This window comes from Thamnophis elegans, chromosome 5 (genome assembly GCF_009769535.1).
Source record: "Thamnophis elegans isolate rThaEle1 chromosome 5, rThaEle1.pri, whole genome shotgun sequence".
NCBI lineage: Eukaryota > Metazoa > Chordata > Lepidosauria > Squamata > Colubridae > Thamnophis > Thamnophis elegans.
In genome coordinates this window covers 58416487-58430002 of record NC_045545.1, presented here as the reverse complement: position 1 = coordinate 58430002, position 13516 = coordinate 58416487, and the positions used below count along the sequence as shown (strand labels likewise).

At 36.6% G+C, this 13516-nt stretch overlaps 1 protein-coding gene across 1 annotated transcript; it reads left to right on the top strand.

The window, feature by feature from the left end:
- Nucleotides 1–220: 220 nt before the first annotated feature.
- WDR77 (WD repeat domain 77) lies at nt 221–12326 on the top strand. Its single transcript, XM_032217465.1, has 10 exons — nt 221–453; nt 2010–2195; nt 3229–3370; nt 3456–3505; nt 4956–5026; nt 5258–5312; nt 7777–7848; nt 7934–8042; nt 9498–9566; nt 10712–12326. Exons 1-10 carry the CDS (start codon nt 330–332, stop codon nt 10872–10874), a joined length of 1041 nt encoding a protein of 346 aa, XP_032073356.1. The 5' UTR covers nt 221–329; the 3' UTR covers nt 10875–12326.
- The last annotated feature ends 1190 nt before the right edge of the window (nt 12327–13516 follow it).

The window sequence follows — 13516 nt, the reverse complement described above, 5'->3', positions numbered from 1 at the left end:
AATCTCGCAAGAAAATCTTTTACTGCCTTGACTCCTTCCCTGGAAGGGAATCTTGGAAGTTCTCGCGAGATGCTGGCTGCGGAATTCTGGGAGTTGAAGTTCATACGGTTTAAATGGCTAAGATTTAGAAACACTTGGTTCTAGCTCTATATAATTCGATTATACGGTCTAGGAAAATATCGCGAGAAAAGCAGGCTGAATTCCGCCTTGAGGGTATTTTGGAAGCTCTCGCGAGATAAAGGAGAGTACTATCGGAGCGGTAAGAGTGTCTTTTTTGGAACACGTGGGCGTTCTTGGAGTTTGTTGGACAGCATTTCACTGCTGCATCTATGGAAGAAGCCAAAGCGAGTCCCGGCCATGCAGTGGAGACAGAAGCCGGACCCGAGTGGAATATTCCGCCCAATGCTCCCGCCTGCATGGAGCGCCACCTGGACGGGGCCCATTACCGAACAGGTACCCCTTGAGTGTTTACCACGTTGATGTCCCCAGCGCCCTTTGTTACAACTCATCACCATCGCTGCCAGGGAATAATGACAGGTGTAGCCCCGAACGTCTGAAAGGCAGCAAGCTGCGGAAGCCTGCAGCCTGCATTTCAGAGATCTTGCGATCTTTTACGGGGTTCTCGTGGCTGGGGATCCGAGGATGTCGTATGCCTTGTGGGTGCCCTGCCCACGTTATCTTTCTCCTGAACTCCGCTATTAGCTGGAGCCTCTCTTAAATTGGCCATTTCTGCCATGTGAGCCGAGTTTCATTCTGTTGATATATTTTATATAATACTCATTATACGCAATTTAAATCTGCCGCCTTTTGATGTGTTTATAATTTCTCTTCGGCTTTTTTTTAAAAAAAAGGCAGAAACTTAACAATTATCCTGCGATGTTCTGAATCACTACAGCAGGGGTCCCCAAACTTGGCAACTTTAAGACTTGTGGACTTCTGGGAGTTGAAGTCCACAAGTTTTAAAGTTGCCAAGTTTGAAGACCTCTGCACTATAGAGTATAAAACTCTTACTGTAGGATCAGTCTTCCCACACTTCAAACTCCAGCTATCCTTGCCTACAATCCCCATCTTTTATAGCAAATGATGTGGATTGACAGTAGCAGTTGCAGATATCCTAGTCTGATGTAGGCAAGGGTGCTCTAGTCTAAATCAGTCGATTTTAAAGTGTGATTCCCAAATAACATTTTAAACTGTCGGTTTCATTTTTGAATATAGTAAATATAGACATCACCTGGCTATTGAAAGTTCTTTGAGGTTATCAATCACTTTTAGGAATATAAACTGCTGGTACCAATCACTGTGCTTTGGTCTGCTTCTATAGTTGTGTATTAAAGTATTCATGTGTAATGCATTATTTGTAAACCTGGACACCACTCAGGAAAGACAGCTTTTCTCCATATGTGAAGGTTCACAGACATACACACACCCATGTGAATGTTGATTGAAAGGCACCTCTTATGCAATTTTATCATCATTTAAAGATGGATAAACGTTTGTCATTTAAAAATCAGATTCAAACCTTACCTGAGTTGAACAATCCTCTGATCTTTTTTTAGTTATAAAAAAAATCTTAAATAACAGTTTGGTGAACTCTGAGTCTAAATGTTCACCTTGGCAAACAGCTAGATCATCTTTGAATGAACTCCCTTCTATTACTCAGATATTTTTAGTGCTGTCATGAAATATATCTTTGTCCTCAGCATTCCATTAGCTGCTTCATATTTTTATACTTTAAACATATACTCATTTTACTCTTTTTGGTAAATTGAAAGTATATGCAAAAAAAAAGCCTGTACTTCTCTCTCTCTCTCTCTCTATGAGAAGAATCCAAAACTGGACTAAGAATTAAGAACATCATTCAAGACAAAACTATATTTTCTTTATTGGAACAGTCCTCTGTTGAAGAACAAAGGTCCTGGGTAAAATGCAAAACTCAAGTCTTTGTATGTTTTATTCATTATATATTAAAATATTTTATTACACTAATCTGTTTTAATTTTGCTTTTCAGATGGTTCTCTGCTCCTGGGGGCATCCAGTTTGAGTGGACGTTGCTGGGTTGGTTCCATTTGGGTATTCAAAGATACATCAAGAGCTCCTAATGAAGGCTTTTGCTCTGCGGGTGTTCAAACCGAAGCAGGAATAGCAGATCTGAAGTGGGTAGCAGACAAAGGAATTTTGGTAGCATCAGATTCAGGTGAGTGTCAAAAGATATTTGCCTCCTAAAACTTGTTAGAGTTTAAAGATAGTGTCAAAGATAGAATGAAATTTCTTAGAACATGGTGATTCAAGAATGCTGAAAACTACTTCCAATATTGGAAGAATCACTTCCAGAAAATAACAGAATGATCATACAGACAATCAGAATATTCTGGAGAAACTGGACAATGGAGTTTGGATACAAAATGCAAATTTGGGATTTTGCTTTAATTCTTTTTTAAAGCCGGTGACAAAATAAAAGTGTCTATTTCTCTCTGCCTTATCTATTCCATGTGTGTGATTTAGCCAAACAATCAGTGATGTAAAAATTATTGAAGGATCTTGTGAATGCTTGAGTAATTTCTCTTCCTTTTTGTAATGAAACTGTGTTTTATTGTAGTTTAGGGTATCCCATATTTCAATGAACATTTGATGGAACAAATCAAAATACCACATATCACAGCTGAACAACTTGGTTACGATTTAATTTCAACACACTGCTCAGTACTGAAATCTTTCAGGGACTTAACAATTGAATATTGTTTTAAATGCAAACATTAGAAACATTGAACATAGCAAACTTAAACATTTAAAAATAACTTGAAAATCAACTTTTAAAGGTTGACAGAAACATATGCGTTTTAATGGGTTTTTTAAAAGGCTAATGGAAATATTAAACCCATCTCTATAGGGAATGTGGTCTAAAGAACTGAGACTGTAAAAGAGAAGGCTTGGTTCCAAATCAGACAAACTCTTAGCAACTTTAGCCACACGAAGGTAGACAATCTATAAAAGCATGGATGTTCGTATGAAACAAAGTGTTTTGTCAGATAGATAGGATCTAAGTCTTGAAGGGCCTTAAAATTGTCAACTGGAGTGCTTTAAGCCCAGGTGTAATATGGACTCTTTACATTCTTACTAGGACAAGCCTAGCTGCCAAGTTATATACAAACTAAAGTTTTTGGAGTAAGACAGTCAAATAATGCAAGCTGCAGTATATGAATTTGACTTTCTTCTCCCCTATTCCTCAGGTGCTCTGGAATTTTGGGAGCTGGATGAGAATGAGACTTTGATAGTGAACAAATTCTGTAAATACGAGCATGATGACATTGTGACAACTGTGAGTGTTGTTTCCAACAACACACAGGCCATCAGTGGCAGCAAAGATTTCAGGTGACTCTTGTGCTGTTGTTTTTCTGCTTTATATAAAAACATCTGTGTTTTTGAATCATGAACCTGATCTGAATTTTATGTCTAGTGTGAAGATCTGGGATATCCCTCAACAAACAGTACTCAGCACATATAGAGGTAAGAGCCAAGCTTGCCAAACATTTCTTTACTCAATTATTTCATCCTGTCTTTCTTCCCAAGTAAATTGCAAGCGATTCACCTTTGTCACAGTGTATCTTCATATGGGAGGTTTGAGGACAGTTATCGCAATCTGATCTAATAAACTTCATGAATGAGCAGAGTTTAATCAAAATGTCTACCTTCAACACACTGGTGGTGTCCAGTTACTTTCTTTTCTCTATTTGTAGTCAGTGCATCTGAGTTTTGTCATACTTTGCACATACTTTGACAGAAGATCGATGTGCTTTCAGACACCCAGTAGTTTTCAAAAATCAATTTTTGTTATGAAAGGTTTACTGTTTTTCAATTGCTCTTATTCATCTAATTTTTTTAGCGGAAATCATCTCAGTGGGATGAAAACTATGCCATTTATGCTGGACAGGACTGATTTGCTCCATTTTACAGGGAGTTTGAAAGAATTAGTCATGTAGTTGCTACTTTTTGTTTGTCTGAGCCATGTTTCAAGTTCTGTCCAGCATGGATTGGAGACAGAAAGTTATATGAAATTTTTGAATTGTTCAGGTACCATATTTAAAATTTACTGCAAAATAACTTGATGTCAATTTTTTTTATTAGAGATGTCATATTGGCACATCTGGGAAAATTAGAAAGAAAGTCCAAGCACCTAATCAGCACCCACATGTCCTTCATATGGTCCAATCAACGCACCATCCCAACTGGAGATGCCTGCCAGTCACACCAGGTGCCTGGCAGAATGTCTTTGATTTTCGGAGAAAGGACTGTTGTTATGACTATATATCTTCCCCAGCTCCATTCAACTCCCCCCACCCCCCAGTTTTCCATAGACTAAATGTGGGAGGCCTAAACATTCAATGCTTGACATAAAGCTTTAAAAAAACAAACTTTAAAAATTTAAAATTATATAGACTTTTAAAACTTTTTATATGTATTTTAAAACTTTTTAGTATGCCTTCTTTAAACTGAATGCAATGTTTTAGGAAATGTGGATCTAAATGTATTTTCTCATCTCTAGGAGCTTTATGGTTTTATGTCTCAATTGGAAGTATTCTCATTCCTTAAATAATCCTGTTTATGGCTATTTATCCCATTATGTATTTATTTATTATATGCATATACACATATGCACAGACACATTCATTCCATTGTGGCTTCATACATTTAAGGAGTAGATTGGGCTGAGTAATGGTTATCTGTTGAACTTCATAACTAATGGAGTTTGAACTTTTGTTTGTAGCACACACACACACACATATAATGTTATTATTTCTACCTTCTGAGCAGCACTAATGGTTTTGAACTGAATTTGTGTAGAAAGGTTTTTGTCTTGTGTGAATCCAATGATGTTTTCTGGAGTATCTTTGATTTAAATCATAAGCAAATCTGTATGAATGGGATATATGATAATTTTTGTTTTGGTTTGGACTAGCTCATTCTGGTCAAGTGGCCTGTGTAGCCTCCTGCCCTGGAAAGGATACAATGTTCCTGTCTTGCGCTGAGGTAAACTCCACTTTCTATTTCTGAATTACCGTAGATATAAGTTCAGACTTAACCTCTGTATTCTTAAGGCAAAAGTGAATGGAATGTTAGAAATCATCAAAGGGATGAAAGTATAATAGTACAGTATTGCAAAGAAATGGGGAAAATGTGGCAAAATTGGAATGCTGAAGTGTATATTTTGGTTGACAATTTCACTTTTAATTCTGTTTTATTAATTTTGTACTTCTTTAGGACAGCAGGGTTTTACTGTGGGATACAAGATCTCCAAAGCCAGCATCTCGAATTGGTATGTCTTATGCTTGATAGTTTTGGAAATGTTTCTCCTTTAAGTAGAAAAAAATGTTGGTTCTTTCTCCTCCAACATAACCTTTGAGTGGATTATTCAGTAGCCAGTTGGAAAGTCCTAAAATACCATTTTTTATATACATACTCTCATGTACTCCTGCGCACCCACTTCTGGGTGGAGGTGGATAGAGTATTTCATCCATTGACATCAGAAGAAGGCCTAAAGAAACATTAGTGTTTTGTTTTTTTTTGACAGTTGGAGGTGGCAAAAAGTTGGAAAAGTTTTAAGTCTTTGATTCCAAAGCTAGTCTGTGCCTAGCATAATGCCTAGTCTGCATTATGGCCTTTTTGGCAGGGAATGGAGACATGTAAGATTTTGCCTGTTTAGGGTCAACCCCCTCCTTCCAGTCGGGGTGGAGGATGATAAATTTCAGGAGAACAGCCCAAGGGATCAAGTGACTGCAGCCTGTAACTTTCAAATATCAGTGAACTATAGTTTCCAGCAGGAGCTGTTAAAGATCTTTCTGATAAAGGTTAGGGAGAAACGTGATTGTTCCCATGAAATGAATTTTTCTAACCACACATTCTTAACATTGATTGAATCACTGTGCTGTGTAAAAATTATAATCACAAAATATAGTTCATGGTAGGAATGCTTTAATCCAGTCATTGGAGCAGTTTTATAGATACACAAAGTGGGTATTAATGATCACTAAGTTATGGTTTGCACTCTCACTTCGAGTTAAAGCCTGGTTTAAATTATTGGATGTGGAATGCAGAAATATAACATTATTCCAAGTAAGTAAAAAAAGAAGAATGGATTTGAGGTGGGATTTGGTCAAAGGGGCTCACTGAGCATGATGTAATCAGATGGAGGTAGTTCAAGACTGTAGTCGTTTACCAGTATACCTAAAAGCCAGCTCACATCCCAGTACTTAGTTATTTGCAGCAGATGGAGTCACTTGAATCAAGAAGGAAATCCAATTATGAATTCTAAAAATATTTATGTTAAATTGTCCTTATTGTAGAAATGCATGCAGGATCCAGAAGTATTGTAACAAGTAATCTAATTAAGTGCTCAAATTACTTCTGAACAGTAGATTTAAGTGTTCCTCCCCCCCTCCTTTATAACCCTGTTTTTTTTCTTAGATGTTGGCCTTCTAAAAGGAAAATCAAAAGATATAAAATTGAAATAGTGTAGCATAAAATATAGGATTGATTCACATTTCCTCTTAAATTTGAATGGTTACTTGTTCTGACCCCACTCCATACGGTGAAGCACGCCGACACAAAGATTACTGCTAGACAATTTATTCACAGTAAATTAACACACCGACAAGACTTTAGCAGCAACCCAGACTTCCACAGATAAGAAATACACACCAGAGCTTCTCCAGCTTTAGTATAATAGTTGAATCCTGCAAACAGCCTCCTCCAAAGTCTCTCCTTATATACACTCTTGGGAGGAGTCTAATTTCAACCACCTGGGTCCAATTATCTTCTGTATCTGCGTAGTTGCTGTCGGCGCTTATCTGCCCACCTTTCCCTGGTGTCCGGGACTAACTCCCTTAGCTCCTCCCACTGCTCCAGGGCCTGACATCGGGGACCAATTCCCTTTGGTTTTCACTGCTGCTCCATGTCTCAGGCGCCTCATGGTGGCCAACCAGCCTCTGGTCCCTGCTCGGAGTCTGAACCCTGTCCAGGGTCCTCCACATCTTCCAGAGTCGACTCATAGGGCCCCTTGCTGTTGAAGTCTGTTTCATTTCATTTCATTTCATTTATTATATTTATATGCCGCCCTTTCCCCCAGAAGGGGACTCAGGGCGGCTAACAAATCAAATCAGGGAAGGGGGGGGGGTACAGACAAAAAATAAAAAATAAAAACGATACATAACAATACATAATTTAAAAACACACAACAGTCATACCATTCAAGACGGGGGCAACAGCTCTTTAGCCCCAGGCCTGTCGGAACAGCCAGGTTTTAACGGCTTTGCGGAAGGCCTGGAGGGTGGTGAGGGTTCGAATCTCCACGGGGAGTTCGTTCCAAAGGGTTTGCAGCTCTAACGGCTCCTGCTGGGCCACAACACTTACTTATGGTCAGTGAAGCATTCTCAAGCTAACCAACCTTCCACGCTGGCTTTGGGAATAAAATTTGGGGAATTCACAATTCTAATTCTATCCTTAGATCCCAAGAAAAAGCAGAATATTAATGCAAGAAATAAATAAATATGTAAAACTTCTCTCAATGTATTTTTGTTATAGTTAAAAATCATGTATTTTTAGATAGATGAGTAAAGTCTTAAACTACTTTTTTTTTAGAAATAAGCTAACTAAACCTGTTTAAAGGAGGAAATGTCTACTTGTGTTTGTTTTCTTTTGAATATGAGCTAGTAATCAATTGTCTTCTCTGATATAGGCCTGTGAACCTAATTATATTTTTTTCTGCCATTACATATATTCAGCCTGCAATGCCTCTTGTAATCTTGCTACCTCACTGGCGTGGCATCCACATCAAAATGACACTTTTGTTTTGGGTAAGGAATATTTTTTTTTAAATCCTTTTTACATACTAAATACCCATTTAACTCCAGCTGTTTGTTCTCCATTGTTATTTCAAAGGTGACAAAAGTGGGATGATTGCACTTATAGATACAAAGAAGCCAGATACCATCATCAGTTCAACTGTGCATTCCCGTAGTATCACAGGATTTGCTTTTTCTGCACACAGGTAGGACTGCAGTGTCAAAAGAAAAAACTGTATGTAGTTTTTATGTACAAATGTATGTGCCATTCACTCTTGGATGTCAACTCATTCATGTATATGTGTACATTATCTCATAATCGTATGAGAGCCAATGTTAGGTAATTGCTAAGGGGCTGGACTGGGAATGTGGAGAGTTGGGTTCTAGTCATGGAAGGTGGCTCAGTGAATATATGTCCCTATATAGTTTTTATCGCTTTAAGATTGTAAACCACCCAGAATTATCCTGTGGTAAAATGGGTAGCCAAGAAATTTTAGAAATCAATTAAATAAGTAAAAAATGTTTATAAACCTATATTGGATCAAATTGATTTATAATCTATAATCTTTATGAACAGGCCTTCATACTGCAGCGGACTGATTCAGTCTCTTAATGATTACATGTGCACTCACCAAACAAAGAAAAGCTTTCTAAAAACTGTACAAACAGCAGCATGATATATAAAAGGCCTACTAATCCTGCCTTGCAATTACAAACACTATAAAAGCGTTACAGCTTTTTCTCTTCCACTGGATGTAAAAATAGTTGCCAAAGATGCCAAAGATGATAAAAGCTTCTTCTTCCCTGATGTTTTCTAAAATTACTACCTCCAGAAGAATTTTCCCATGACCATTTCAATTTACAAATATCTATATAATTCAGAAGTATATGGCTTTGGCTATAGGTTGTCATCACTTGGGACCTGGAAGATTATTTTGCTTCAGTAATCAACAGAAGGGGAAATCGCTACAGAAAGTCTTTTTCAAGTTTACAGTCATCTTATAGAAATTTGTCCTTCAACTTTAGATTTTCCTTTGAAACAATGAAAGCTAAAAAGTTACAAATACTTCTAGATTCTGCGCAATATTTTCTTTTTCTATAAATTTGATTTGGTATCTTTATTTTCAGTTGATGCTATTTTGTAACAAAAAAGGACTTGATTGGTACGCTTGGCTAAAATTAAAATACAACATGATTTTACCTAACCAGATTTGGCTTTTACTGAGATATTGTTAATCTTTTAATTTCAGTTTTAAACTACAAAAGCTACTTTATCTTTGCTCATCTTGTGTTGTGTTGTTACATAAAAAGATTCTTGTATGTAAAGCTAATCCATTCATTCTCTCTCGAACTCACTAAATATATAGTGTATTTTTTTTTCACTTCAGGCAATTTCTTTTATACCTCTCCTCTTGGATGACTTTGTTTGCTTTATCCCTTAGTCCATCCTATATCATTCATAAGTACACCTCTGTGTCTGCTCACAAGCGTTAATCTGATAATTATTTCTGTTTCTTCTCCAGTTTTAACATACAGATCATAAGGTTTTCTTTGCTATGACATGTTTATTTATATGTCATTAATAAACTCTCATATTTGTTTGTCACATTTAAACTAACAGAAAAAATATTGTATTTGTTAATAGAAGCTTTTTCTTCTAGTTCATCTCAGCTGGCTTCTATCAGTGAAGATTGTTCTGTCGTTGTTCTTGATTCCAGTTTTTCAGAAATGTGAGTTACAAAAGAGTTCAATCCACTTCTCTCTTGCAATTCTCTAAGTTTCTGTGCCATATAGTCACTTAGGCTCTCAGTGATATGATTGCCATCTTGGTTAAAAGTTGCATATATTTATATAAAAATAATTGTGTGCCACAGTTCAGACTCAAATTGCCCCCTCTAGTTAAAGTGATGATCAGAACAAAGCATGCCCATTTTTATCCTGGTGGATCTTATGGCCAAAGGCAAATCACCTGAGTCTCATAATTGGTCTACCAGATGAATGGACCCATGCAAGAGTAGAGCAGAGTTTATCCAGGGTTTGTTTATCCAGATCCTTGCACAATGAAAGCAGCTTGCACGTAGGATAATACAGTAAAATGAAGAATTCCACACAGTGCATTTTCCTCAGTAGGAAATTGGACGCTGCATTGCAGGGAGGTAGTATGCCTGTAGACTCTGTTCAGAATAGATACCACCTCTGTTCTAGACAAGAAGAGAAAATTAGAAACTTGCTTACATTGATGCTTCAGAAATGGTTGAATATTCCCTTTTCTGGAACCATTATATTATTTGAAATATTTATAGCCCACCCATTGTTCAGTAGGATCTTCAAATAGTGGAACAGCAACATTATCTCCACCATCTGAAGATCCCAATAGATAATGTGTGGGCTATAAATATTTTAAATAAATCAATAGCGGATTCCTTTAGCTTTCATTAATAAGGGTTTATCTAAAATTGGGAAATTAAATGCAGGCTGAAAGCTGAGTTGATGTCACTCTAGTGGCTGAATATTTTGGCAAAAATGGGTGGGACTTTAGTGAGGAGGAACCTTGTTTCCCCCCAGAAGCTCTTTCATTTGTTTGTTTCTCCTGCGTATGAGGCAAATAATAATGTCCTACTTTTTGCTACATGGAGAATGGCCCTTTGTGAACAGAGTAAAGCAGTTTTTGCTAATTGGCTTATTTTTTGAAGGAACATAGTCAATGTTTACAGATAACCCCATGTGGATTGCTTACAAACATTAGTTCTTCCTCATTTTAGCAATTCATATCTTTCTCCTAGCAATTTGCAGGTAGTCTGGTATTAATTATTTATTTATGAATTCACCTGTGGATTTCTAAACTAACAGCAGAAATGTCTCCTATCTTTCCCAGTTTTAGGAATCGGTCTCATCGAGATTTTGTAACAGGCTTATCATGGTCTCCCTTGAATAAAAACTTGTTGACAACAGTTGGATGGGACCATCAAGTTCTACATCACACAATCCCAGTGCAGAATAACCACCGTTCTGGAAAAAATGATATTATCACTGCATAATTTGTACTTCCGGGCTCCTTTCCTCTGGAATGGCTCTTTTTGTGAGGAGAAGTAATGGGGCTAAATAATGTTCCATGCAGTAAAGAGTGGTTTGATAACAATTTCAAGTTAAATGAATGGGAGATGCCTTCCAGCTGCTTATTACAGCCAGTCACATTCTTCAAGAAACTGAAGTTTTCTAGTGATTTGGACAATAATACAAAAGAATTGGTTTCATTCAATTTTTGTTGGCAATACTTTATACAACCTCAAAAATGTTGCAAATGCGTATTTTTCTTTTCTGTATTTTTTACTGTGGAATAAATCTTACAGGCCTTTCTGGATTTGCCTGCCAGATTTTGGCGGAATTTATAATTTAATATATTCTGTGCATATACATCAGTTTAGTTGTGAGGCTGAATGCTTCAATTTGACATATTGCAATTGGGGACTCTTCTAGTAATCTAGTGTGAAGTAAAAACATATTTCCAATTTCCTAATACAGAATTTCTTAATACATTCAACTGTGCAGTAATAAAATCCAATAGTTTTCTTGGATTTCTGTTTCTTGAACAGCAACTCTTTCCACGGTTCTCTAACATACATTGCAGACAAAACCTCACTTGTAACAATAGCAAGATGTCTGCAAAATAATTTTTAACTTAAATTTAGGATGTGCTGTTTAAAAAAGGCCGGAGACAATAGTTGGGAAAAATGTTTTGCATAGCGTATCTTGTTGGACTTGACTCAGCCTTCCAAGTTTCCTTTTTAAAGTCCACATCTTTTCCTAAAGATAAAAAAGCTACTGTATTTAGGTTTTTTTTAGCAGATACTTACTATTTCACCCTACTCCCCTTCCCCCCTCTTTGATAAGTAATATAACAAAAATGGTATTGTAAGTTCTATGCCTCTTAAAGTGCAGTTTGCCTTTAAATTGTCTTACAATACTCATTAGAAAAGCCTTCCAAAATGGGCTCTCTCAAAAGACATTGGGATTGCTCGTCCCATAGGATATGCTAGCTAAGAATTCTGGGAATTACAGGGCATCTTAGACACTGTTCTGCAGATTCCCTTGTTTGCTCCTTGGCAAGAAGACTTTGAATATGTTTACATTATGAATTCTCCTATTGGCTCAGCATTTAGGTATGCATGAAGAGGAGGGAGTCACTTTGAATCTAATGGCTTTAATTTAGATTGTATAACAGATCCAGATAGATGTGCATATGAATGGAAAAGGGAATCTATTCTGAAGTTATCAAACATTCCAGGATTCCTTGAGTATAAAAAGTCTGAAATCTCGCAAACTCCTGTCTTCAGTATGAGCTTCCACATTTTTGGGAAAGACATAGAAACAAGTTTGTTGTAAAATGTGTTGTTGGGGTTGTCCACCATTGATTTCTAAGCATGTATGCTTTTATTTTATTTACTATATTCAACCCTAATTTCATTCTGGAATAAAAAGTTATAAGCATATTGATGTGGCACATAATGGTTTTGTAATGAAATGCTAGGAGAACTTCTGGGGAAGGTAGAGAAACATCGCTATTTTATGTTCTTAACCATTGAGTACTGTCCCATGACTTGTGAAATCTGAAAAGCATAACAACCATACTCAAATTGAAGGCAGTTTTTAAAATAGACTTCATTTTTAAATTTGTGACTTTTGTTTGAATCTTGTCCTTTTTATGTCTGCGGGTTTTAATAAAATTGGGGACTACAGGCAGTCCTCAACCTACCACCACTATTGAGCCCAATGAGAAATTTGTTAAATGAGTTTTGCCCCATTTTACGACTTTTGTTACATGTTTGTTAAATACATCACTCTGGCTGTTAAATTAGTAACACGGCTGTTAAGCGAATATGGTTTCCCCATTGACTTTGCTTGTCAGAAGGTCGCAAAACATGATCACTTCAACTGTCATAAATATGAGTCACTTGTTTAGCATCCAAATGCAAATTACATGACCATGAGGATGCTCCAAGTTCATAAGTGTGAAAAATAGTCGTCACATTTTTCAGAACCTATATTACTTTTCAAATTGCACATAAATTTTGTCACTTAACCACAACCCATGGTTAAAACTGATTAAGTTTGCATTGCAAATGATCAAGATCCAAATGCTACTTTATTCTCATGAAATATAAGATCAAACAACAACACTTTGGTGGGGTGCTAATATTCATTCTGCTACATGAATATGGTCTACTGTTTCTACTGTTGTACCACAAGGAGGCAGATAGTTACGTAGCTTTGCTGAATATAGTACTTTACTGCAATTTGCCCTATGTATCAGGGATATTTATTCTTTATTTCAAAGAGGAACTATGGACCTTGTGCAGCCAGAGGATATCTCTGCAGCTAAGTGAAGTACTCCCACTTAAACCTGGGGAAAAAAAATGTTAAGGTCATTATTCCATAGCATGAATCCTAGTATAATAGAGCATAGGTGAAGGCTTTCTTCATACATCTTCAGGTATTTTTGTTGATTCTTCAGGAAACGGAAAATGTTTCTTTAAATACATACAATATTTGTTTTTAATTTTTTTAAAATATTTTATTCTGGCCAATATTCAGAGTGAAACAATTATTTTCCATGGTTTTGGAGATCATATTGATACAGTCTAAAATATGTACTGTTCATGAAGCATATCACAAACTGATT